At 40.8% G+C, this 23599-nt stretch overlaps 1 protein-coding gene across 2 annotated transcripts in view; it reads left to right on the top strand.

Moving 5' to 3' along the window:
* LANCL3 (LanC like family member 3) overlaps nucleotides 1-22888 on the top strand; it is a 38596-nt gene extending 15708 nt beyond the window's left edge. The window contains exons 2-5 of one of the 2 annotated variants that reach the window (XM_065859915.2): nucleotides 16059-16182; nucleotides 17277-17474; nucleotides 19433-19640; nucleotides 20871-22888. In XM_065859915.2, coding sequence (XP_065715987.1) covers nucleotides 16059-16182; nucleotides 17277-17474; nucleotides 19433-19640; nucleotides 20871-21030 — 690 coding nt within the window. In that variant the 3' untranslated portion in view covers nucleotides 21031-22888. The remainder of the gene's footprint in view (nucleotides 1-16058; nucleotides 16183-17276; nucleotides 17475-19432; nucleotides 19641-20870) is intronic. The other variant, XM_065859913.2, reaches the window with a different exon arrangement.
* The last annotated feature ends 711 nt before the right edge of the window (nucleotides 22889-23599 follow it).

The following is a 23599-nucleotide window of genomic DNA, read 5'->3' as shown; positions in this document are numbered from 1 at the left end:
CAGCCTTACAGGTTTTAACATCAAATTGGGCTCTGAGCAAATTACAGTCGCAGTAGCGGTCATAGTCTCTTCCTTTTTATATGCAATAACCTTGAGATTTCATCACTAACCTGGTAATTCAAATTCACATCTCTTCTTTTTTTCACCACAGTGCAAGAGTTGAAGCTGGTGCCTCTAAGCTGAATGTGCTGATGGGTAGAGCAAGTCTCTCCTATTGCAGCACTGTTTGAAATTACTTATATAAAATACCCAAGTGTTTTTCAGAGTAGGCTGTGCAGGGAAGTGCCGCAAAGTCACTCTGTTTCTTTGTCGCCCAACGTGTAAGCATGGAAAGAAACTGTTCCTGTATGGCAGAAAACACACTAATTGTAGAACAGATTTGAGTAACAGTTTTCAAATTGTGTTACATACAGCTCAACTTGGAGGTTGTTCAAACAGTCGAATGCTTCCACTGCTTGCGGTAAGGAGCACAGGAGTACACAAATTTTTCTTCTTCAGGATTTGTTTCCAATCCTCCACCTGGTTTAATATCTTGTACCATTACTAGAGGACTCAGAGTAGTTGCACGAATGTCTGTGGAAGGTAATTTTGAAATGTGTTGTCTGTAATGTGCTTAACCTGCACTTCTTAAGGACTGGTTTTATGCCCTGGAGCACAAGGGTTTACCTTTCTTCCAGAACTGTTGAGCTGAGCTCTAGGAACTGATTTTATGAGTTGGCCGTGCAACACCTGTCAGGAATAAATGTCTGTACATTGTAATATTTGATGAGTTAAAAGGTGATAAAATATTTATTTAGACAACACAGGCTCTGAAGAATTGAAATTTAATTCAGTTGGAGTGTTGGGGAACTTCTTGCAGTTAACTCAGAAATCTTTTTAAAAAAAATCTCACCTTAATTATAGAGAGATTTGTTAAAATTCCACAATGCAATTGTTCTCAGATAAATTTTGCAGAAATATATTCCCTAGCTTATTTGAGTCTTGGGTGAGCAGAGAGATCACAGTATCACAGTATCACAGTATGTTTGGGATTGGAAGGGACCTCAAAAGATCATCTAGTCCAATCCCCCTGCTGGAGCAGGAACGCCTAGGTGAGGTCGCACAGGAATGTGTCCAGGCGGGCTTTGAATGTCTCCAGGGAAGGAGACTCCACAACCTCCCTGGGCAGCCTGTTCCAGTGCTCTGTCACCCTCACTGAGAAGAAGTTCTTTCTCAAATTTAAGTGGAACCTCTTGTGTTCCAGCTTGATCCCATTGCCCCTTGTCCTATCATTGTTTGCCACTGAGAAGAGCCTGACTCCATCCTCATGGCACTCACCCTTTATATATTTATAAACATTAATGAGGTCACCCCTCAGTCTCCTCTTCTCCAAACTAAAGAGCCCCAGCTCCCTCAGCCTTTCTTCATAAGGGAGATGCTCCACTCCCTTAATCATCTTTGTTGCCCTACGCTGGACTCTCTCCAGCAGTTCCCTGTCCTTCTTGAACTGAGGGGCCCAGAACTGGACACAATATTCCAGATGGGGTCTCACCAGGGCGGAGTAGAGGGGAAGGAGGACCTCTCTCGATCTACTGACCACCCCCCTTGTAATACACCCAAGGATGCCATTAGCCTTCCTGGCCACAAGGGCACAGTGCTGGCTCATGGTCATCCTGTTGTCCACCAGGACCCCCAGGTCCCTTTCCCCTACACTGCTCTCTAATAGGTCATGCCCCAACCTATACTGGAACTTGGGATTGTTCCTGCCCAGATGCAGGACTCTACACTTTCCCTTGTTAAGTTCCATCAGGTTATCCCCCGCCCAACTCTCCAGCCTGTCCAGGTCCCGCTGGATGGCAGCACAGCCTTCTGGCGTGTCAGCCACTCCTCCCAGCTTAGTGTCATCAGCAAACTTGCTGATAGTACACTCAATTCCCTCGTCTAAATCATTAATGAACATATTGAATAATATTGGCCCCAGTACTGACCCCTGAGGCACTCCACTAGATACTGGCCTCCAACTGGACTCCGCACCATTGACCACCACTCTCTGGCTTCTCTCTTTAAGCCAGTTTGCAACCCACCTCACTACTCTATTGTCTAGACCACACCTCCTCAATTTAGCTGTGAGGATGCTGTGAGGGACTGTGTCAAAGGCTTTACTGAAGTCAAGGTAGACCACATCCACCGCTCTGCCATCATCCATCCACCTTGTTACATTCTCATAAAAGGCTATGAGGTTGGTCAAGCATGACTTACCCTTGGTAAAGCCATGCTGACTGCCCCTAATGACCCTCTTATCCCTGATGTGCCTTGAGATGGCACCAAGGATAAGCTGTTCCATTACTTTCCCAGGGACAGAGGTGAGGCTGACCGGTCTATAATTACCCGGGTCCTCCTTCTTGCCCTTTTTGAAGAGTGGAGTGACATTTGCTTTCCTCCAATCCTCGGGCACCTCTCCTGTTTCCCAAGACTTGGCAAAAATGATGGATAGCGGTCTAGCAATGACTTCAGCCAGCTCCCTCAGCACCCGCGGATGCATCCCATCTGGACCCATGGATTTATGGACGTCCAGACTACTTAATTGTTCCCTAACCCAGTCCTCATCGACTAAAGCAAACTCCTCCATTAACCTGGCTTCATCCGGGGTCTCAGGGGTACAGGGTTCCCCAGGACAGCCTCCAGCGGAGTAGACAGAGACAAAGGCGGCATTCAGCAATTCTGCCTTCTCTGTGTCTTCTGCCACCAGGGCACCCACCTCATTCATCAGTGGGCCTACATTGCCTCTGGTATTAGTTTTATCTGCTATGTATTTGAAAAAGTTCTTCTTGCTGTCCTTGACCCCTCTCGCCAGCTGTAATTCTAAGGAGGCCTTGGCTACCCTAGCTGCCTTCCTGCATCCTCTAACAGCAGCCTTATATTCCTCCCAAGTGGCCAGTCCCTGCTTCCATGACCTGTAAACTCTCCTCTTCTGCTTGAGCATACCCAACAGATCCCTATTCAACCACACAGGCCTTCTGGCTCCCTTCCTCGACTTCCTACGTGTGGGGATGCTCTGATCCTGAGCATGGAAGAAGCAATCTCTGAATGCAATCCAGCTCTCTTGGGCCCCTTTTCCTTCAAGCAGTCTTGCCCATGGGATTTCCCTCAGCAATTGCTTGAAAAGGCCGAAATTAGCCCTGCCAAAGTCCAGGGTTGCAATTCTACTTGCTATTCTGTTCCTGCCACACGAGATGCTGAACTCCACCATCTCGTGGTCACTGCAACCCAGGCAGCCCTCGACCTTTACTGCTTCGACCAGACCCTCTTTGTTAGTGAGGATGAGATCCAGCAGTGCACCTCTCCTGGTCGGCTCCTCCACCATCTGCATGAGGAAGTTATCATCAATGCACTGGAGGAACCTCCTGGACTGTGGCTGGCTGGCTGAATGGTCCTTCCAGCAAACATCAGGGAAGTTAAAATCACCCACAACAACCAGGGCCTGTGACTGTGAGGCCACTCTCAGCTGCGCATAGAAGGCCTCATCAACTTCCTCAGTCTGATCTGGTGGCCTGTAATAGACACCTACAACAGTATCACCCCTGCCAGCCTGTCCCTTGATCCTGACCCATACACTCTCAACTTGTTCCTCATCCGCTCCTGGGCAGAATTTAGTACATTGCAGTTGCAGATATTTTGTCTTTAAACTTGCTGCTTTTCACAAGCTATCATTTTGTTCTTGTATTGCAAAATAAAATAACTTTTTGTGTTCTTTATCACATTAATTATCTTCTGGCCAGAAAATAAACGTTGCAGCCTTTAGCTTCGCTTTCTAAAGTAATCTCTCACTTGTCTGTAAAATATCTGTTTCTGCTTGATTTTTTTATTTTACTGTATTTTGATGATGGGAGAACAGACCTGGAGAAACATCAGAAGAAAGAACAAAGCAATGACTGCAAAAGTAGCTTTTTAATAACCATTTCAGTATTATTCTTACGCATCCTAACACTTCTTGTTTGCTTTGTACAGCGCTGCAATACACTAAGCGGAGATTTTCCCTGAGCTGTTCACAGCACTATGAGAATTTTCACACAGAGTTTAGGTCCTTCTCTTCCATGAGAGTAAGATTTTGAGAAGGTCAAGGACTCCTTTAAGGTACTGAACTGTTACAACTGTGCACATATTATACAGCCACTATCAGGGTATTCTGTGCATCCCTATTTAGCATCTTAATGTGTAAAAACAATTTTTTATTGGTTGTAAATGGGAAGAGAAAAGCAAAACATCACAAGCATTGCACTTGGGAACCTCCAACTAACAGCAACCGTGTTCTCTTTCTTGAACCTTAATTTGAAATAGATGAAAAAAAAAATATTAATTTGATTTTCTCTTCTTCTGGAGTCCATCTCCGCAAGTTTAGCATAGTAACAAACTACAAAGTCTCCTATGGATAGTTTTCCATATGTTGCTTTCTGCAACAGAATTCATTACCAATCAGTACAATTGGTTCCGAGTTGGGAACAAAATGGTTGGGGTTTGGGTAGAAGAGCATGAAATGGGTGCTCTGCCTTGGCCTCTCCTCTCAGCCTCTCTCCTCCCTCATAATTTGTTTGTTTGTTTGTTTGTTTCTGACACTTCTGCCATGAAGCTTTGAGGAGGTATATCTGTTCTCTTACTGAGTTTGCTAAGCCTGAATGAAGTGTGTTCACTTGTCTAGGGGGAGGATGTCTGAACACTTGCAAAACCATAAAGGCATTAGATGTAGACTGGGAATTGTTGCATGAGGAAGATGAGAGGTTCTGGATGATGAAGGAAAATGAGGAATTCAGTGTCTTTAACATGAGGAGAAAAAAAAATCAGGCTGCTTAATAATGTACAGAATGAAGTCTCTGTCTTCCTGTGTTTCAAATGTACCTAGCATACTTTGTGTGTTGCAGCCACGTGAACAATGTTAAACAAAACTCTGAGGAACAAAGAAGTGATGATACCCAGCAAAACACTTCATATATATTTGAGTAAATAGATGTGAAATTGCTTACGTTGTCATATTTGATTAGTTGAAAAGCGTTTAAACAGTTTTGACAGGTGTACTCCAGGCCCAAATGTGTAGTCCTTACAGCAAAAATTTCCCCCTGGAAAACCGGAAATTTGACCTGTGTCCTGCAGTCACAGCTGCATCTATGAATCATGACCTGGCATAACAGCTTGAAAGGCAAATGAATTTCTGTTAATGTGAAAGTTGAGCAAGATCTCCTAGTTCTGTCCAGTACATTTTGATGCTGGTATATAAACTGCAATCTTTCATTTTATTGCTACGTTTTTAGTTCTTCAAACAATGTATTTGCAGTAGCAAAGCTTTGCAGCAAGAATGTAAAGCTCTGCCTCTACACAAAATATAAACCATTATTTGGAATTCTAGCTGCAGGGGGGTGGTGACTCATACCATGACTGAAATTTTTAATCCGCTTTCATTTAGATGTGGAAGATGGTATATTGTCCATTTCATCACAGGAAAAAAATCTCCTTGAGAATATTTGTTGACATGAAGCAAAATTATTCTAGGAGTTACAGGGAGAACTACTGCTTATAAATGCACTTTTATTCAATAGAGGCATAAAGTGCACGGCCTCTAATTGGTGAAAAAATTATGAAAAACACACCAAATATTTTTACTGCATATTATTCATGCACTCCACATTGGTGTAGAGCAATGAACAAGAATATATCTGCTAGTCACTTCCCTCCAAACTGACTAAAATGAGAGTAAGATCGATCTTTGAAGAGTTAGATGTTTACTCAGCTGTGTCTATTACATTTATCTGCTCAGCTTCTGCAAGCAAAGTCAGCATTTTGCTCTGTCAACTAATCCATGTTCCCGTAGTCTCAACCTTTAAAGGCTGCTACCTCAGACAAAATTATTATCGCTCTCAACAGACTGTGAGCCAGCCCCATGGTGTTATTGGCAAGACATGGAATAACAAGAATTTACAAGAATAATTACATGGCATAGATACTCTAGTTTTTCGACCTGATTACCAAGTGAATTATTGGACTCCATTCCTGGGGATCACGAAATTACTCCATTTTTATATCTATGTTCAACATTATGCCAGTTGTTAAAACTTCCAGCATTTCTTAAAGAATACTTGCCAGAAGTAACACCCCACCAAGTCAAGACCCATTGAGGTCAACGTGAACTTTGATATTAAAAGCCATATGAATGATCTAATAGGTGAAATGACATTGACAAATTGAAAAAAATAAATACTGCATGGGACTGAAAAGTTTTTTTTCCTTTCCCATCACTCTGAGTGATTAAGATGACAGTATTACTTAAGATGAATTGAGCTATGAACATCCTTAGAGATATGGCCAAGGAACTAGCAATCATTCTTTATCTATGTCCTGTACTTCTTTTTAAATTGTATTATGTAGGTGTTTACAATGCAGTCTTTTCGTTTTATTAATCTTTTTGTTTGTGATCTCACATGAACAACATAATTACTGTTGTTGAAACAAGTGAAGCTTTAATGTTATATACAATTGCAGCATGACAGTAATACTTAGGATCAGCTGGAAATTGATGAAAGATTGTGTGACCATACAGGTTCTGTGCAGTAATTTGGCCAGAGAGATGCCTCAGCAAAGGGTGCAGTAGAAAAACATGTAATCATCCGAATACACTGTATGCAGACTGCTGTTTTCTCCAGGCCAGTGCCACACTGAATTTGGATGTAGACCATTCTCTTTAGACACACCTAGTTACCATCGCCTGCAGGGCCCAGGAGCTTTTCCAGCCTTTTGTCTCTCCCTCCCTCTTTAGCCCCTTCCGCTCTCTCCCAGGGCCAGTTACACCAGCCTGTCTCTTGTTTTGTGGCACCTCTTGTCCTGTAGCACCCAGCTAGCTATTCCCAGCCCAGAGAAGGAACACAAGGAAGCAGCCACCACCCAGCACGTGGCCTCTACCAGGGGGAGATCACTACAGCAGTCAGGTTTTGTTAAGTCAGGTATATGAAGTGGTACAAAGTGCTCTTGTCCCTTTACCTTAACCAAATATCAGTTTGGACGAACTCTACAGGTGTTACGAGTTTTCCATGGAAGACAAGACTAAGTTTCTCAGAGCTCGGATTTTGGAGATGAACCAGAGATATCCTCATTTTGGGTTGGACTAGATGATCTCCAGATGTCCCTTCCAATCCTAACCATTCTGTGATTCTGTGATTTTCTTACCCCTCGCAAAAGTGCTTTCTGGTGCCTGGTTTCACTTCCATATTTAGTGGCACCTTCGAAATTAACTATGTCTTCATGAATTTGGCAGCAGTAGAATTCATAATCTTTAGATGTCCTAGCATGAACGTTTCTCTTTGCTCATTTATACTCCTCAGAAGTAAAACATATTACATTTCATTAGATCAGTGGCCTGTCAGATGCTGAGTTCTCTTCTTTACAGATGCAGTAACGGAATGAAAGAACGGAAGTGTCCAGTTCTTCAGGAGACTTTCAGGACATCTTAAAATATGACTTACTGACTTTCTTTGGTTTCAAAATACAGTTGCCCTTGTGATTTGTAGAACTCTAAGCCTAGGTCAGCTTCCCTGTGAAAAATATTAGCCGTTACTGACTGACTCAAGATCGGGTTCTGCCCATCTCATGTTGGCCTGCAGGTGCGAACAAACACTAACAAATTAATTTTTCCAAGGAGCAGTCTGCCTAAGTTTCTGGTAGCAAATGGTGATGCCCAATTAAACTGAACTTGCATCATTTTTTAGTTCAACCTAAAGGCACTGCCATGGTTACTGTAACGTTTGGGGAGGGTCTCTCAACCATGTTACAAAGTTTTAATCTTTTGCAAAGGCTGTTTCATGAATCCTGTTTCCTGCTCCTCTGAAGCTGGAGGAATGGATAGTACTTCTTATGCCTCTGCATAGCTTGCATGCATCAACCAATTCAAGCACTGTGGCAGCTTTGCTACAACAAGAAATGTATGTGGAACAGATGAAGGCATGGATTCACTTCCAGTGAACCAGCAGACCCGCTGTTAAGGGGAAGTAAGCTGATCCAAAATACATGGACAGAGCAGATGTTCATTGCTTACTAGTGTAAAAAGTGGGATGGGATCCTGGGGCAGCACAGCTACAACATGCAGGGCTGCCTGTTACTCAAACTAAAGTGCAAGGTGCCCAGCTTTGAAGATGTTTGTCATCATAACACAGAATTGTCAGAGACATGTATCTAGAGAGCAGACAAATAGATCTCCTGTCAGGAAATGGCAGCTCCGCGCTGTAGTTTTGGCATATGCTAAGTACAGGCCTTGGGTACTGATGTGCTTTCTGACTGAGACTAAACAGAGTCAAAGGATTTCCCACGGATGAAGAGGTTTTTACATGAATAATCTTCCTCCTATCTGTGTGGGGAGCGTAGATGGAAGGAAAGCAGTATCCATGCAGCACTAATCTCTGACACATTTGCAGCTGTCATAAATTGCTTTGGAGGCTGGTGGAGGTGTGTTTGACACACAGGAGCTCCAAACAGGCATTTGGATTGCAGACGGGTGATCACAGGTACATGCATTTTGGCCAGTTCCCAAAATATGTGCCCCCAGAATGGCTCAGCTGTGCATTATGAAGCTGGCGAATAATAATAATAAAGGAGAAAAGAAGAATATTACTTGTTTGTGAAAGAAAGTTGGAGTAGAATTCTATAATGTAGAAAAAAGCCTCTCCAAGCAGTGCCAGGTTTGTTTCTCAGTTAATTTGCAATTCATATATTTTTATTGTTTTTTAAACAGGCTTTTAAATTCCTGCTCTCAAATTCAGGTGCAATTCTAGGGAGAAGTGCTTGAAATTAAATTGTTGACTCTCTGTGCTCTGTGGTAACACTAACCCTCTACTAGGCAGAAAACATGTAGCTGGGGTGCAGATAGCTGCCACTTGAAAGCCGTAACACAGGAGTGCATCCCGGGGTACCTCACTTCTTCCATGATGGGACTTGGTCTCCTGAGCAATTCCCTGCTATTTTGCTGTTGACCAGTTACCTTGGGCTGAACAGCACCCAAGCTCTCAGTAGGCAGGCTGATACTTACTCAGTCATGTTGGTTATCTGAACTGCTCTTGCGTCTGTTCGTTGACATACTTCATGCCTCAGTTCCGCAGCAGCAGAGGAGCAGGCGGGTTGTGCTTCCCTATTTCTTCAAGGGAGTGACAGGGACCGCTTGTTTCCTTCCCAAGGCCTAGGAGAGCCAATATATTAGAACTAAGTAGCTGTGTCCCTGGTGCAGCTGCATGGAAGATGTTGGGGCCTGAGTGTAACCGGAGAAACTCATGTTTTCCCTCTCTCTTCATTGACACAGTATAGCATGGGCTTGAAGACAGTCCAATTCCTGTTTTTCACTTGAAACTCTCCAGTGTTTGAGACACAATGAACAGAGATGCTCATTGCGTTTGACTGACTGCGTAGCAGCACCAGCTCCTCTTAGGCAGCCTCTCAGTAGCAGTTGTGCTCCATCCCTTTTCGCAGCACTTCATTTGCAGCCCTGTCTGAAATTTTCCCTTTCTGGAGGACACGTCTAACAGCAGAATTTGATGGGTTTATTGCTGCACAGTCCTGGCAAGTGAGACATGTGGAAATTCTGTACTTCATTAGCAATAACAAAAACGCCATATTGTCTTTTTTAGCAGTACTCTGATTCATCAGGAGTAAATGCAGCCTTCAGTTTCTGATTTTACTCATGATTTGTGACCCACGAAACAGGACAGGACTGACATTGCTGTTTCCATGCTGCTGAGGCAAAAAGCAAGCTTTAAAAAACCCCAAATTTATGTGTTAAAACCAAACAATACCAATAGAATATGTAGTGGTCTGTTTTACTCCAGATTGCAATCAAATACCATTTTCCAATGAACTCACACAATCATATTAGTACTTGTGCTGAGTCTACACATATTGTCATGTTAATAGGAAAAATGCTCTCTAGAAAGTACTGTTTGTGGTGCTGTTACAGCACGAAACATACTTCATTAGCACCAGTATCAGCATCATAGAAGAATCACAGAATGTCCTGAGTTGGAAGGGACCCACAAGGATCATTGAGTCCAACTCCTGTCCCTGCACAGGACAACCCCACAGTTCACACCATGTGTCTGAGGGCTTTTCCAGTCTCTTCTTGAACACTGTCAGACTTGGGGCCATGACACCTCCCTGGGGAGCCTGTTCCAGTGCTCCACCACCCTCTGGGGGAAGAACCTTTTCCTAGTGTCCAACCTAAACCTCCCCTGGCACATCTTCCTGACATTCCCTTGGGTTCTGTCACTGATCACCAGAGAGAAGAGCTCAGCACCTGCCCCTTCTCCTCCCCTTGTGAGGCAGCTGTCGCTGCCATGAGGTCTCCCCTCAGTCTCCTCTTCTCCAAGCTGAACAGACCCAGTGACTTTAGCTGCTCCTCATACGGCTTCCCCTCCAAACCCTTCACCAAATTCATGTCCCTACTCTGGACACTCTCCAGTAGCTTTATGTCCTTTTTATCCTGTGTTGTCCAGAACTGCACACAGTGCTCCAGCTGAGGCTGCACCAGTGCAGAGCAGAGCAGAACAATCACCTCCCTTGCCTGGCTGGCAGTGCTGTGCTTGGTGCACCCAGGACACGGGTGACCCTCTTGGCTGCCAGGGCACACTGCTGGCTCATGTTCAACTTGCCGTCAACCAGAACCCCCAGATCCTTCTCCACAGAGCTGCTTTGCAGCATCTCATCCCCCAGTCTGTATGTACAGCCAGGGTTGCCATGTCCCAGGTGCAAAATCTGGCACTTGTCCTTGTTGAACTTCATGCAGTTCATGATTGCCCAGTTCTCCAGTTTGTCCAGGTCCCTCTGCAGGGCCTCTCTGCCCTCGAGAGTGTCAACAGTTCCTCCTAATTTTATATAATCAGCAAACTTACTTAATATTCCTCAAGTCCTGAGTCTAAGTCATTTATGAAGACATTGAAGAGCACTGGCCCTAAGATGGATCCCTGTGGAACCAGCTAGTGACTGGTCGCCAGGCTAGTATAACCTAATTTTCTAGAACCCTTTGAGCCCAGCACATCAGCCAGTTGCTCACCCACTGCACTGTGTATTTATCCAGCCGTGTGCTGGACATCTTGTCCAGGAGGATACTGTGAGAGACATTATCAAAGGCTTTACTGAAATCCAAAAAGATCACATCAACAGGCTTCCTTTGGTCAACTGGGTGGGTAACCTTGTTGTAGAAAAAAATTAAGTTGATCATGCAAGACTTTACCCTCGTGAACCCATGCTGGCTGGGACCAGTAGTAGACCTTCAGGAACTAATCCAATTCCTTGAACAAAGTTTTCAAGATATTTTAAATATATATATATATAGTGTCTTTTTTGTAAAAGAAGGGTGTACTTGGTGCTGCTCTTAAGGAAGGCAGAAAGCTCTCTACTTTAAGCTGGGTTTCCCACTGTGCTACAGGAGAGGTCCATCAGTCAAACATCAGTAACATTAGCAGGAGGCAGATCCTTCTGTCCCTGTACCTTCTACTCTTCCATGGCTTTAGTGTTAACACATCTGAAAGAAAAAATTGGCCATGACATTGCAGAGGAAGGTCCTTGAACAATTCCAGCCTGTCTTTGATAGAAAAAGATCAAGCTTAAGGAGTGAACTTAAACATCACATGGTGCAGTAAGGTATCATTAAATTACCAAGTTGACTCCAGCATCTTTCTGCTTGAGTCAGCTGTCCTGCTGAACACAGTTATGTATATCTCTTTTTTTTTACAGCATTTTTGAGTATTATAACTAATTCACAAGCTCCCTCTGCTGGGCTTCCAGCATAAGAGGCTAATGGCAAAGCTCCTTTTAGGTTATTTGTACACTGACGCTTTTTTTCAGCTTATTTTTGACACTTCCTACAGCATCAGAAAAAGCGCATGATCGAATTCGCATAAATGGCTTTTTAGAAGTGTGATAGAAAGAGGTTTGATGTGTTAGATGCATATTAAAAAGGTTTTGTATGCATAGAAGGCAGCTTTTTCCACAATAATGTAAGTGTAGCTGTTACCTCCTGAAAGTACTGATGCGTCTATAAAAAGATAATGATACTTGACATTCAGTAATACCTTCTGTTACTCCATACAGGAATAAGCTCTAAGAAAATAAAGACAGATCATTTAAAAGAATTAAAAGCTTGCAGTCCTCAAGTATACTCAATACAGTATGCAGTTTTATGTAGCAATGATTTTCAAAAGGCAAATCATGAGCTAAGGGGCTTGTAACAAGCATTCAGAGGAATGATCAAGTACTGAAACTGTTGTAATCAAAAGCAAAGAAGAGCTAGTCCTGCTTCCTTCTGCCTAATCCTCAAGGTCAAGATTTCTGTCTACAGTTTTTGAAACATATATCTAGGGCCTAGTATTGTCATAACCAATATATTAGGAAATCTGTCTTGGTAGATTAAAGGGAGTTGTGAAATGTTATACTTCCAACTAAACAATCTCAGGTTGGGAAAGACTGCTAACAAGAGAAAGGACAATGTTCTGTGATTGCTATGGACATAGCACTTCGTTGCTGACTCTTAACACAGATTTACTGAATAAAGTACCCACCTTAAATAATTCACAAGTTTCTTGAGTGCCTTAATGAGAGAAGGCATATTGTCTGCAAGAGCACAAGACAAAAATGGAGAGACTTCAGAAACAGTCACAGTGGCTTTTTTTTACTATAAGTAGGGCTCCCAGGCACAGGCAGTAGTACAAATACTAAGTAGTGTAGTGCTGCTTGAACATTGTCTTGAAAGTACAGGGTATATGGAAATACAGCTGTCACTAGTGTGAGTGGAACAGTTATTTAACAGCACACAGCATCACTGGACAATGATTTAAAACAGAAAATAAATAATTACACTGACCAATTGATATGGAAACTGGAGGGGAAATGTAGAATATATGTATCGCAAACTTTGGGCTAAAGAGGAGACTAAAATGAACACCTCTAATGTGATAGCATAGGTTCTGGTGTCTTTAAAAATACAAAAAGAGTTTTAGCTGAAATATTAAACTACCAGCAATGTATCACTTAGTGTTAGTAGTCTTTTGGCTAAGTACTGACATGATAAAGAATAATTTTACTGACTCTGTAGCCAGCTCATATTAAATGACATTCAAGAAGTTTCTCAAAAAATGTAGCTTTCTCAAGCATGAAATTTTGTTCTGGGTAGCAAATTCTCATCCTGTCTTTATTCTTCATCAAAAGCAGCTGACAGCTTTCACCAGAGGATGTGATATCAATATACAATACATCCTTTCAAAGCCTTTGGGATGATCAGTCTATTTTTTTGCTGTCCATAATTAAACATATCGCTTCAGTAATTCCCAGGAGCAAGAAGGCATTGAGGCTACACTGAAATGAAAAGGAGATTTGTAGAACCGTAGCTACAATGTCTGTGATTATGATTAATGTAATCTATGATTGTTGTTTTGATCATTAGTTTGTAGATGTTCTATTAAAGATGTTGTGAGGGAACATAGAGAGACCAGCCACAGATTTTACTTCTTGGCAAGGTTAAAGAAATCTGAGATTTTAACACAGATTTGGTTGAAATAAAATATAGCAAGCTGATGGAGATCTTAAATGATCTCTGGTCATCCAGCCTTTGGAAGGCCACTAATAATGATGGTGAGGGTCTCTGTTCCAGCCAACCATTTCCTAGAACAAGGATCAAATATAAAACCTTCGTATTTAAGTGTATTGGAAAACAGGGAGCAGCCCTACAATGACTGTGGACTGAGGCACTTGGTAAGAGATACTTGGAGTCAGCACAAAAGTTTTCTTACTTAGCTGTTAGTTAATATACATCTCCTACCGGCCTTAAGTGTACAGGTCAGTCCAAGTGGCCAGAGAGAAGGTTTCTTTCAAGATGTATAGGTTATCTTCTTTTCTATTTTCTTTGGTAATGTGGAAGTGGGTCAGGATGGGTTGATTTCTATCATCCAGTCCAATAGTGATTTTAAATAATCATTTTTCATCTGGCTTTGCATGTGGGCTTTTTTGGCATTCTGAAAAAGAGGTGATATTAATTAGCATATTTCATTATGTCAGCCAGAAGAGTATGCTATCTATATACTTAAGTAATCATAGTGCATAAGTGCTTGACTTTTTACACTTACTTTATATTAAAAAAATGGTGAGCAATGCATTTTTGGTAGGTACTTCTTTATGGAGCATTGTGGAAGGCTGGATTTGGGTAGAAGCGTAAATGCATTCAAAATACACAATCAGCTTTTTAAAATATTCATTCAATTAAGAAATTAAATGCACTGAACATAAAAATAAGCTTAGGAAAACATGGTTTGTATTGAAAGCCAGTTGATTTATTAAGTATAGGAACCATTACATACAGAAAATGAACCGATTATGTTTTTTCTCATCAGCATGCCTTTGTCTTCCAGAATTACAACTAGGAGATCTTATCCTTCCCATTTGTTTCTAAAGGGTTACCTTACTAATCCTTTTATGAAGTACAGGATTTGGAAGACTAGGTCCCAAACTGCAGGACAGTAAAATGAGAGCTCTGGAGAGAAGGCAGTGTATAAACGCAGGAGTAGTTACATTTATACAGTCCTAAAATTACATTCGTCCCTTTGAAGGAAACAGTGAGGCTGATGTGGCCCCCGGTGAAAATAAGTTTGACACCCCTGCCTTAGGATTTAAACCATTTCTTTAAATTGAGTGAAGCTAAAACAATTCATTTAAAAATGGCTGGAAATGAGTGAAGTCTCCAGATGTTAACGGCTTATTAACTTCTACTGCAGTAACATTAAAGAGCACACAATCAAGATCAGAAGTAGGTTGTTCTCCAGGCTGTACACATATCATAGTAATTTGGGGTGGCTGTAATAAAATGCCTTGTTATCAGGGAGCAAGGTAAGATAGAGAAACAAGATTTTTCAACCATTAGTTTTCAGTCAAGTTCTAAGTGACATTAATTATCTCTAGCGTCTTTTACATGTCAAATGAGAGAACACAGTTGATAACAGAGGTTGCCTCCATATTTAATGCTAACAGTATTTTTTGAACTTGAGGAAGTACTTGTAAATCTTTCATAGTTCTCTTTTTATAAGTTGAAATATTTTTCTGTGCAAAGTACAGCTTTCCTCTAAAGCCAAAACACCACTTCAACTAAATTATTTTAATGACATAGGTATTGGTCAGCAATGTACAGATGTGACTGACAGAGGAAATGCTGATGGTTGCAGTGAATTGCATATTGTTAGAGCTGTAGTTAAAACCTGTAAAACTGATTCCTCACTGAATGCTTTAGGTCAGTAACGTGGAAAAGTTCATGTCTATGAAATATATAATTTATCAATCTCATTTACTTTTGACACTACTAGAGTAAGGCATTAGTAATTTCTTAGGAATGCATTAAAGGCAACGTTGACCTGTTCACAATGATGAAGTTCCATAAACATAGCTAGTCTCTCTTCATAGAAACCCGTCCTGCATTTCATTTTTCTTAGCATTTTATTGAAGTGAGAAGGCCTGATTCTTTTACTAAAATGTTTCTGACCCACATGTGTAGTATTGATTTTCAATAAAATTTAGTAACCTTTTCCTTGCTTCCTCTGTTTTTATATTGTCTGGGAAAAATCTGTCTATCTATCTCAGTATGTCCCAATAAAGCCTGTAACATTTCCATTTTCTATAAGCCTGTTCTCCTTTGTCCTCTCTTAATGGCTCTTCTTCCAGTCTGACATGTGTTGTTCTACAGCTTGCCTGGTGCTTATTTTGTCACATTCCATCAGGCTGATGGATCTCTGGGAAGGAAAGGCAGGAGCTCTTAGCGAGCCTCTTTTCACCTCATCTGTGCTGCCAAAGATTTGACATTTACTTTCCTGAGATGGGATGAAGCTCTGTTTTTGAGAAACATTATGTAAATTTACTGTTTTATGTAAGGAACTCTTAATAAGGATGTACATACGCTACACTTATAAGATTAAAGGCAGTACTTTGTGTTGTGCACCAGCAAAAAAGCAGAGTCCTGAAAAACGTCTAAAAAAGAAAATTATTATAATAGACTTTATGTTTGTTTTGATGTTTCTGCTTAGGTGCTGACCCCAGCACAAATAAAATCTATTTGCCTGGCCATACTAGAGTCAGGAAAGCAGTACGCAGTGAAGAAGAGGAAACCGTTCCCGCTCATGTATTCCTACTATGGAACGGAGTATCTTGGTGAGTAAAACACACCAACTGCTTTTAAGGTGATGTTGTGTGTAGATGCTGAGCCAGTAGACACTTCAAAAATAAAATATATAAAACCTGCAGTGTGGGATTTCTCTTGGGATGGGACCATCCAGCCTCCTAAAACTGCAAAGTGGGCCTGAGAAGCTGGAGGGAAGGAGCGATGCTGCCTGGTGCTGGGGGGTGAAGGCAGGAGGTGCCTGTGCTGCACCATGGGAGCAGCCGGCAGCAGCTTCATCCCCTCCTCTCCTTTCTGCCCTGATAAATCTGCCCTTTCCAGGTGGAGGCAGCGAGCAGTGAGGTGCTCACGCCTGTGTGGAGATGATTACCAGAGAGAGCTGTTGGGGGTTGTTGTTTGTTAGCTGCTGTTACCACTCACAGACTTGCAAAGCGTTTTTTTCCATAGCCATGCAATTCAAGCATACGGTCAGCTGCTGCCCATCACGAGCAGCTTAGTTGGAGCTCATCTGAAGTAGTGGTGAGAGGCCATTGAGAATGTTCCTAGTCATGTCCTCAAGGAACGTCATGGTGCAGAAATTGTGAGGCTAGTTGCCAGATGTTGGTGAGTTCTCTGGCAGGGGAACAGAGGGATAAGTCAGTCAGTGGTGCTGCTTCACAAACACTGGCAGGTACAGACAATTCTTCCACTGAAATTCAGGTTTTAGCTGACTGACACTGTCAGTCAGTAACTGGGAATACCATTTCTGGTTCAGTTTCAATTTGAGTTCAACAAAGACTTCAGAATAATAGTCCAGTACTGTATCAAGAAGAGTAACATCTTGTAAGAGTATTCAGTTTAGGTTCAGTTTAACTTCACACGCTGAGTTTCAGTCATATCAGAGTGAGAGCAGAAAAAAATTAATATGTATTTTTGCATAGCTAAGGGAACTGGAAATGACACAAGTAGTAACAAATCATAGAGTCATGCACCTAGAAAGCTTTAATTCCAAATGCTATTGTATATGCATGAAGAAGATGAAAGAGCCATGCATTTAACAATTAATCCAGTCCCAAGGGAAAGTTGTTGGGAGATGGAGGTAGGACCTAGACCTGCCCTCTAGTTTGACTGTTCCTGTTCTTTACAGGTGCAGCACATGGGCTTTCATCCATCCTTCAGATGTTGCTTTCCTATTATGAGTACCTGCAGCCAGCAGATCAGGAGCTTGTGTGGCAGAGCATTGATTTTCTTATGGACCAAGAGCAGAACAGCAACTGGCCTCCTGAGCTGGGAGAGACCATCGAGCGCGAGAACGAGCTTGTGCACTGGTGCCATGGAGCTCCAGGTTCTTTTCCAATTGATGCTATGAATAGCCAGATGCCGATCACATTGCTTTTCCATGTTAGGTGATTCCATGTAGATGATTATCCCAGGTTTAATTTGACTGGTTTGGACATTTTATGAGATGCAAGCAAACTATTAAGTCTTTTTCTTCCATTTAAGACTGTTTGATTTGTTGCTGAAGCAGCTGGAAGGATAGGTTTATTTTCTGCCTTAAAAGTATAGGTGATCACAGCTGAAAGAATTCTCGTGATCCTGAACTGTATGTTTTCTGCTCTTGCTCCCTTTTATGACAAGACCTCAAAGAATATTATAGCTGAGTCAAAAGACAGCATATGGCTCGGCAGAGAAATAGTATGCATAAGAACACAACTATAGACACATCTGTGAGTTTTGGGAAGGCCCTCAGCATAGCTTTTTTCTGCCCTCATCACAATCAAAGTTTAAGCTGCACTTATTACATGGATAGTGCATAAATTTGACCAAAGTATTCTCATGTGAAGTGGAGTTTGTACTAGAAAGGGGCATTTTTCTCTGAAAGTCGCCACTATAAAACTGCTTTTCAGAGAAGAAGAGAATCAATTGTTCCTGAGGAAGGCTGATGCCTGTCAGTTCAGAATCTAGTCCCATACATTAGCAATTTTGGCAAGTAGTGCTGCATATTGAAATTGCTTTTTTACCCCCAAGCAGAATTTTATTGCTAAATAGTCATATTGGCTTGAAGGTTACAGAAAAACTTACTTCTATTAAAGAATGTCCACAAGCATTGATGCACTGCTTTTAAAGGTGTTCTATTTAAATTACAAAGAGTACATTACAATTAACATCCCTTAAATGTGCTCTTTTGCTGATGCATTATCTTTTTGTTGGTACAATTAAGGAACAAGCTTCTTGCTTTCACACTACAATGAAATGTAGACAGCTTTTGCTTACCAATCCTTTTTTTATTTTTAAGAGGAGAAAATTACTTCTGTAGCATGGCTGGCCTAGTGATAAAACCTGCAGGGAAGATTCCCTCTTAGCTTCAGTATCTTGAGAGTGGCCTTTGACTTGGGTTAGTGGAGGTGTGTGCAGTGAGACTCGACCAAAGTGACAAAATCCAAAAAGGCATAAAGAAGTTACTTTAGGAGACATTTAGATACATTTGAATTCATGATTGCTATTGTTCTTCCACAGAAAATCCTGTATTCCATCACTGTTCTTGAGTAATAATGCACATATAGTTTACAACACCACTTTTCAGCTACTTCATTGTATATTATATTCAGACCACAAGTGAGCTATTCTGAACATTTCCTTGGGCACTTGATTTGGTTATGTCTCATCTGCATTCTTTTAAGGTTACCATAAACTGAGCTGTGCAGTGCTCAGATTTTGCTTAATTTATTTGAATCCCCTCTAAAAATAAGCAAAATAACTTTTTTTCTTTCAACAGAAGGTACTATGCGTAGCTTTTTATAACTAGAATAAAGCGGCATGGGCCCTACTGAAACAAACAAAAAAAAGGGGCAAGTTTTGTTTTTCTCATTCAGTGAAAAATTGTATGTGTTGCTAATGTAAGAAATTACCCTGCCCGTCCTTGTGTTTCTGTCTGTAAACAGGTGAGGTGAATAGGGGTTTGAAACCAATAGAAGACAGTGCTAACAGTTTCGTGTTTTAAAGGCAAAAACGTGACTACTGTTAAAGACTGAGAATGTTAAAGTAAACCTTGAAATTCAATACTACATTGAAAAGATTGAAAGAGGTGTTATCACAGGGAGTGGATAAGTTCATCTTACTATATGCTTTTTAGCATACTAGATATTATTTTTCCTTCCAAATGTAGCATGTAGATATGTAACATTGACATGTGTAGAGCACAAGACTGCAGTTTTTTAGTGTATTAATCTTTGTTTTTTTATGTGTTCTAAAAAACCCTTGACCTGCTTGTTACAAAAGACAATCTCGCTGCTGTTTTCCTAGGCATTGCGTATCTGTTTGCCAAAGCTTACCTGGTTTCCAAGAAGCCTCAATATCTGGACACTTGTATCCGCTGCGGAGAGCTGACATGGCAGAAAGGCCTGTTGAAGAAGGGACCTGGAATATGCCATGGAGTGGCTGGTAGCGCTTATGTGTTCCTGCTGCTGTACAGGCTCACTGGAAACTCAAAATACATTTACAGGGCACAAAGGTTAGCAATCCTACCTTTCTGCATCCAGGGTAATGCGGGAAAGTTGCAAGAACGTTTATAAAGCTGCTCAAGAGTCTGCGATCACCACCCTCTGGTGTAACTAACACGAGTGTTTCAGCCTCAGGTGCAGTTGTGCCCGTGAGTTGTGGGGCAGGAGCTCTGCAAGGAGTCCTGTGGCTCTGCTTCCAGGCTGCCTGTGCCGGGAGAAGCATCGGGGGGTTCTCCTGGGCTCCCTCCCTTGCTGCCCATGGTTTTCCTGGGCTCCCTCCTTCTCTCCCTCCCAGCCCATGCTCCTGCAGAGGGAAGTGGGGTAGATGGGGAGAAGCATTGGGCATCCAGTCTCATCCTGACACACAGTCAGAACAACCAAGTTGAGTACCTGAGTCCAGGAGCTGAGTAAAATGTGATGCCATTCCTTAGATAGATTTGTTCTGATTTTCAGAGCATTTAACACTATCCCTTCCTACTAAACATGGAAAATAAGTACACGACTTGCTTTGCTGTTCTTTTACTATTTTTTTTAATTTACCATTCCCAGCTTTAGCCACTTTGACATTGTGCTATTCAGCTTAGCTTGTGAGGTTAACTCCATTTTGTCTTGCTGCAAGCAGGTATATTCCACTGAAAATTCTGTCACAGTGCTGCAACTATCTTTGCTTTTATTCCTGTAATTCACCACACATGTTTAAAAAGATAGTATTCAGTGTTTGTTACTGTTTTCCTTACAGCACAGAATAATGAGGGGAAGTGGTATAGTAATTAGGGTGACTTATTTTCAGCCATTTGCTTTGAAGTGGGAACATATTATTTGTATAGTTATTTCAGCATTACAGAATTATTGCATCAATATGAAACATTGCTTGCATACTGCTGAAGTAACAACCAGGATAAAAGTTATTTAAAAGCATCTTTTAATAAAATTATTTTTAATAATAATATTTAATAATATTTTAAAAATAATAATAATAATAAAAGTTTATAGCTCTCAAAGCATAACAAAGCATAACACATGTACAGATTGCAAAAGTTTGGCTTTTCTAGATCTCATGGAACACAGTTTATTGTGGAAATTGGAGAGTGTAATATTTCCACATAAGGTTAAATAATGAACATTCTGATTTTTAATCATGAATGTTATTAAAATGATGCTTTCAAACAACAAGTAAGTAGACATGCAGGGAAACCAAATAATAATAAGCGCTTTTTTTTTTTTTTCTCCCTTTTCTTTAGGTTTGCAGAGTTCTTATTTACAGAAGAATTTAAGGCTGGTTCCCGGGCGTTAGAAAGTGTATATAGTCTGTACGAAGGCTTCTCAGGAACTGTGTGTTTCCTGACTGACTTGCTGCAACCCAACCAAGCCGAGTTTCCTCTCTTCAGTGTCTTTGTCTAGAGAGTAACATTCTCCAGGGCACCATCCTGGTGGTGATGGGAGAGGGCACCTGCAGTTTCACTTATTTGTCAAGAGATGGTATTTACAAAACAAGTCAGTGGTACCAGTAATGCTAGCCTTAATGTAGCTGGGAGTTGGGTGATGAAGAAAATACACTGGGGCTTTGGGAGGGAAGTGTGCACTCAAAAAAAGTGGGTCAGTAAAAAAAAGGGGGGGGAAGTGATTGAATCTGATGTGTTAGATATTTAGCTGTAATAAGAAGCAAACTCTAATTATTCAAGTGAGACAGAAAGGGGCATTATCAAACTTTTAATTTGGTGGTTACACAGGAGAAAAAATTGGCAAGCTAGGATTACAGGGACATGCAAAGAGACAGTGATGCATCCAGTAGATTTTAAAAAGAGACCTGCAAAAACAAGTCTTCATGCAGCGATGCACTTACCGGGAAGGATGTCGTAGACGTGTCACTACACTGCACAAAGGCAAAATCTGGGATTTTTTACCTACACCACATCTACTAGTTCTAGTAATATGTATTAGAAATACCTGTATCTTGGAGCTCTTTCATCTTCATATGCATATAAAGACAGTTATGTAGATAGCTATATATTCAGCCTTCAGTTCCACTGTTCATTTCAGCTACTGGGGTTTCATGTGTATAAATGAGAACTGAATTTGACCCTTCTTTTCAGAGTTCAGTCTGTGGCGAGGAGCTGGTCTCCTTACCAATTTACTGTAACCATGTAACTTGTTGTCAATACCTTCCCTGTCACAGGGATGATGAGGGGAGTCGTGGAGAAGACTTGGATCAAAAAGCTCTCTTGCAAAGATAGAGCAGGCAGATGCTTTCTTTACAGTACAGCGTTGCTAGATAAGTATTGTTCAGTGATACAAAAGCTTCCTTTAAAAATTAATTACTTATAGCAGCATTTCTGAACAATAACATTTGGATTTCAAAGAATGGAAAATCTGTTTTCCTTGATGAATTGTTCAGTACAAACCCTGCAAACTGAATGCAAGCCTCGGATGGCATACTGATCTTAAGAAAAAAATGATAACAAAATTCAAAATTGCTTCTTTTCCTGGTTAACAAAATCATGTATATGCCCAAATGATTTGTAGCTAGAGAAATAAATGGGTTGCTTAACACTAGTTGCACTAGCACTTAACTTTGCAATTATATGCTGATTTATATGTATTATATATATGATATGGTACTTGAAAGCTAAAGAAAATGTTAACATAGATTTGTACTAAAAAACCTCTAAAATCAATATATGTATTTAAAATATATTTACTATTTATTTATTTTTATTTATAGGGGAATAATGTAACACAATTACCTTTAAAGACAGATCGGGAAGACCAGTATGTCAAAAATTGCAATTAGGGTGAAAAAGCTGCCCTACACACACTGCCAAACAATGCAGTCTCTCTTCCTGCATTCTCAGCTGGAGGAGATTACAATTTCTTTTTTTTTTAATGCCTAATGGATTAAAGTTCCCATTTAATTTTAGTGGGCCTTGATCAGGCTATAAATTGGAGCCAGGTCTTAAAATCCTTCCGCATTTTATTATAATATAGTAATCCCATTCTTATTCCTGCCACTGTTATTTTAATGAGATGGCTTGCATTATCATGAGCTGCAGGTTAGGATTTCTGCTATTTTGTCTTGCGCTGTGCAGCTCTAATTAATTACTTAATCACAGAAGTAACTATATTTCATTGGTGAATAAAGCAATGCAGTTCTGGTGAATAGGAATGTTAAAATTCAATATACAGTTGTTTGTTATGAGTTCATTATTTGTGATGTAAAAGGTCTTTTAAGAAAGCCATTTATTAAACTTCATTACTCTGAGCAGTGAGATGCGTACGCATTGGAGGATGTATTTCACATGGAGGTAGACATGTGAGGCTAAATCAAAAAGTCAGTGGAGATGTGCATGGGCTCTGCTCAGCCATGTTTCAGTAACTGTGTTCTGTCTTATTGTAAGACAGAGAAAGAGGTTTTGCCATGATCTGAACTCAAGCTGTTGCAATCCTACATTTATTGCCAATCCTTTTATTTGGAGGTGCAAACGTAGAACGGAAAGGCCTAGTGTTTTGATAACTACACAGTCAAAAGACCCCAAACAACTCCAGACTTAGGCCTTAAGAGATTCTACGTGTATCAGCATAGTAATCACAACCTTTAGATTTTGTCCCCAGTGCCTGCTTTTTAATCATCTCTGGGCCAAAATATTTAATTATTTCCAGTTAGTAATTTCTCAGGAGATGCTTGAAGAACAACATCTTTGCCAAAACCTCAATAAATCTAGAGCACAATAAATCAATACAATAACTTAGATCCTAGCCAAGTCATGAATGCTGATATTGTAACATATACCACATATATGTTAAAATTTACCATAAGAGGTGTAAATTAAATCACTTCATTTCATTACGCTTAACTGCTAACAACAGTGTTTGCATTTATCTTTTTAATCTAACTTTTTGCAAATGGGAGGAAATACGCATTAAGGACTCAGTGTCAGGTTTTTGGTGTTTTCCTCTTAGTGTCTCTTTGTAG

This window comes from Patagioenas fasciata, chromosome 1 (assembly GCF_037038585.1).
Source record: "Patagioenas fasciata isolate bPatFas1 chromosome 1, bPatFas1.hap1, whole genome shotgun sequence".
NCBI classification, from domain to species: Eukaryota; Metazoa; Chordata; class Aves; order Columbiformes; family Columbidae; genus Patagioenas; species Patagioenas fasciata.
The sequence above is the reverse complement of the archived record's forward strand: the minus strand, read 5'-3'. Positions and strand labels throughout refer to the sequence as shown.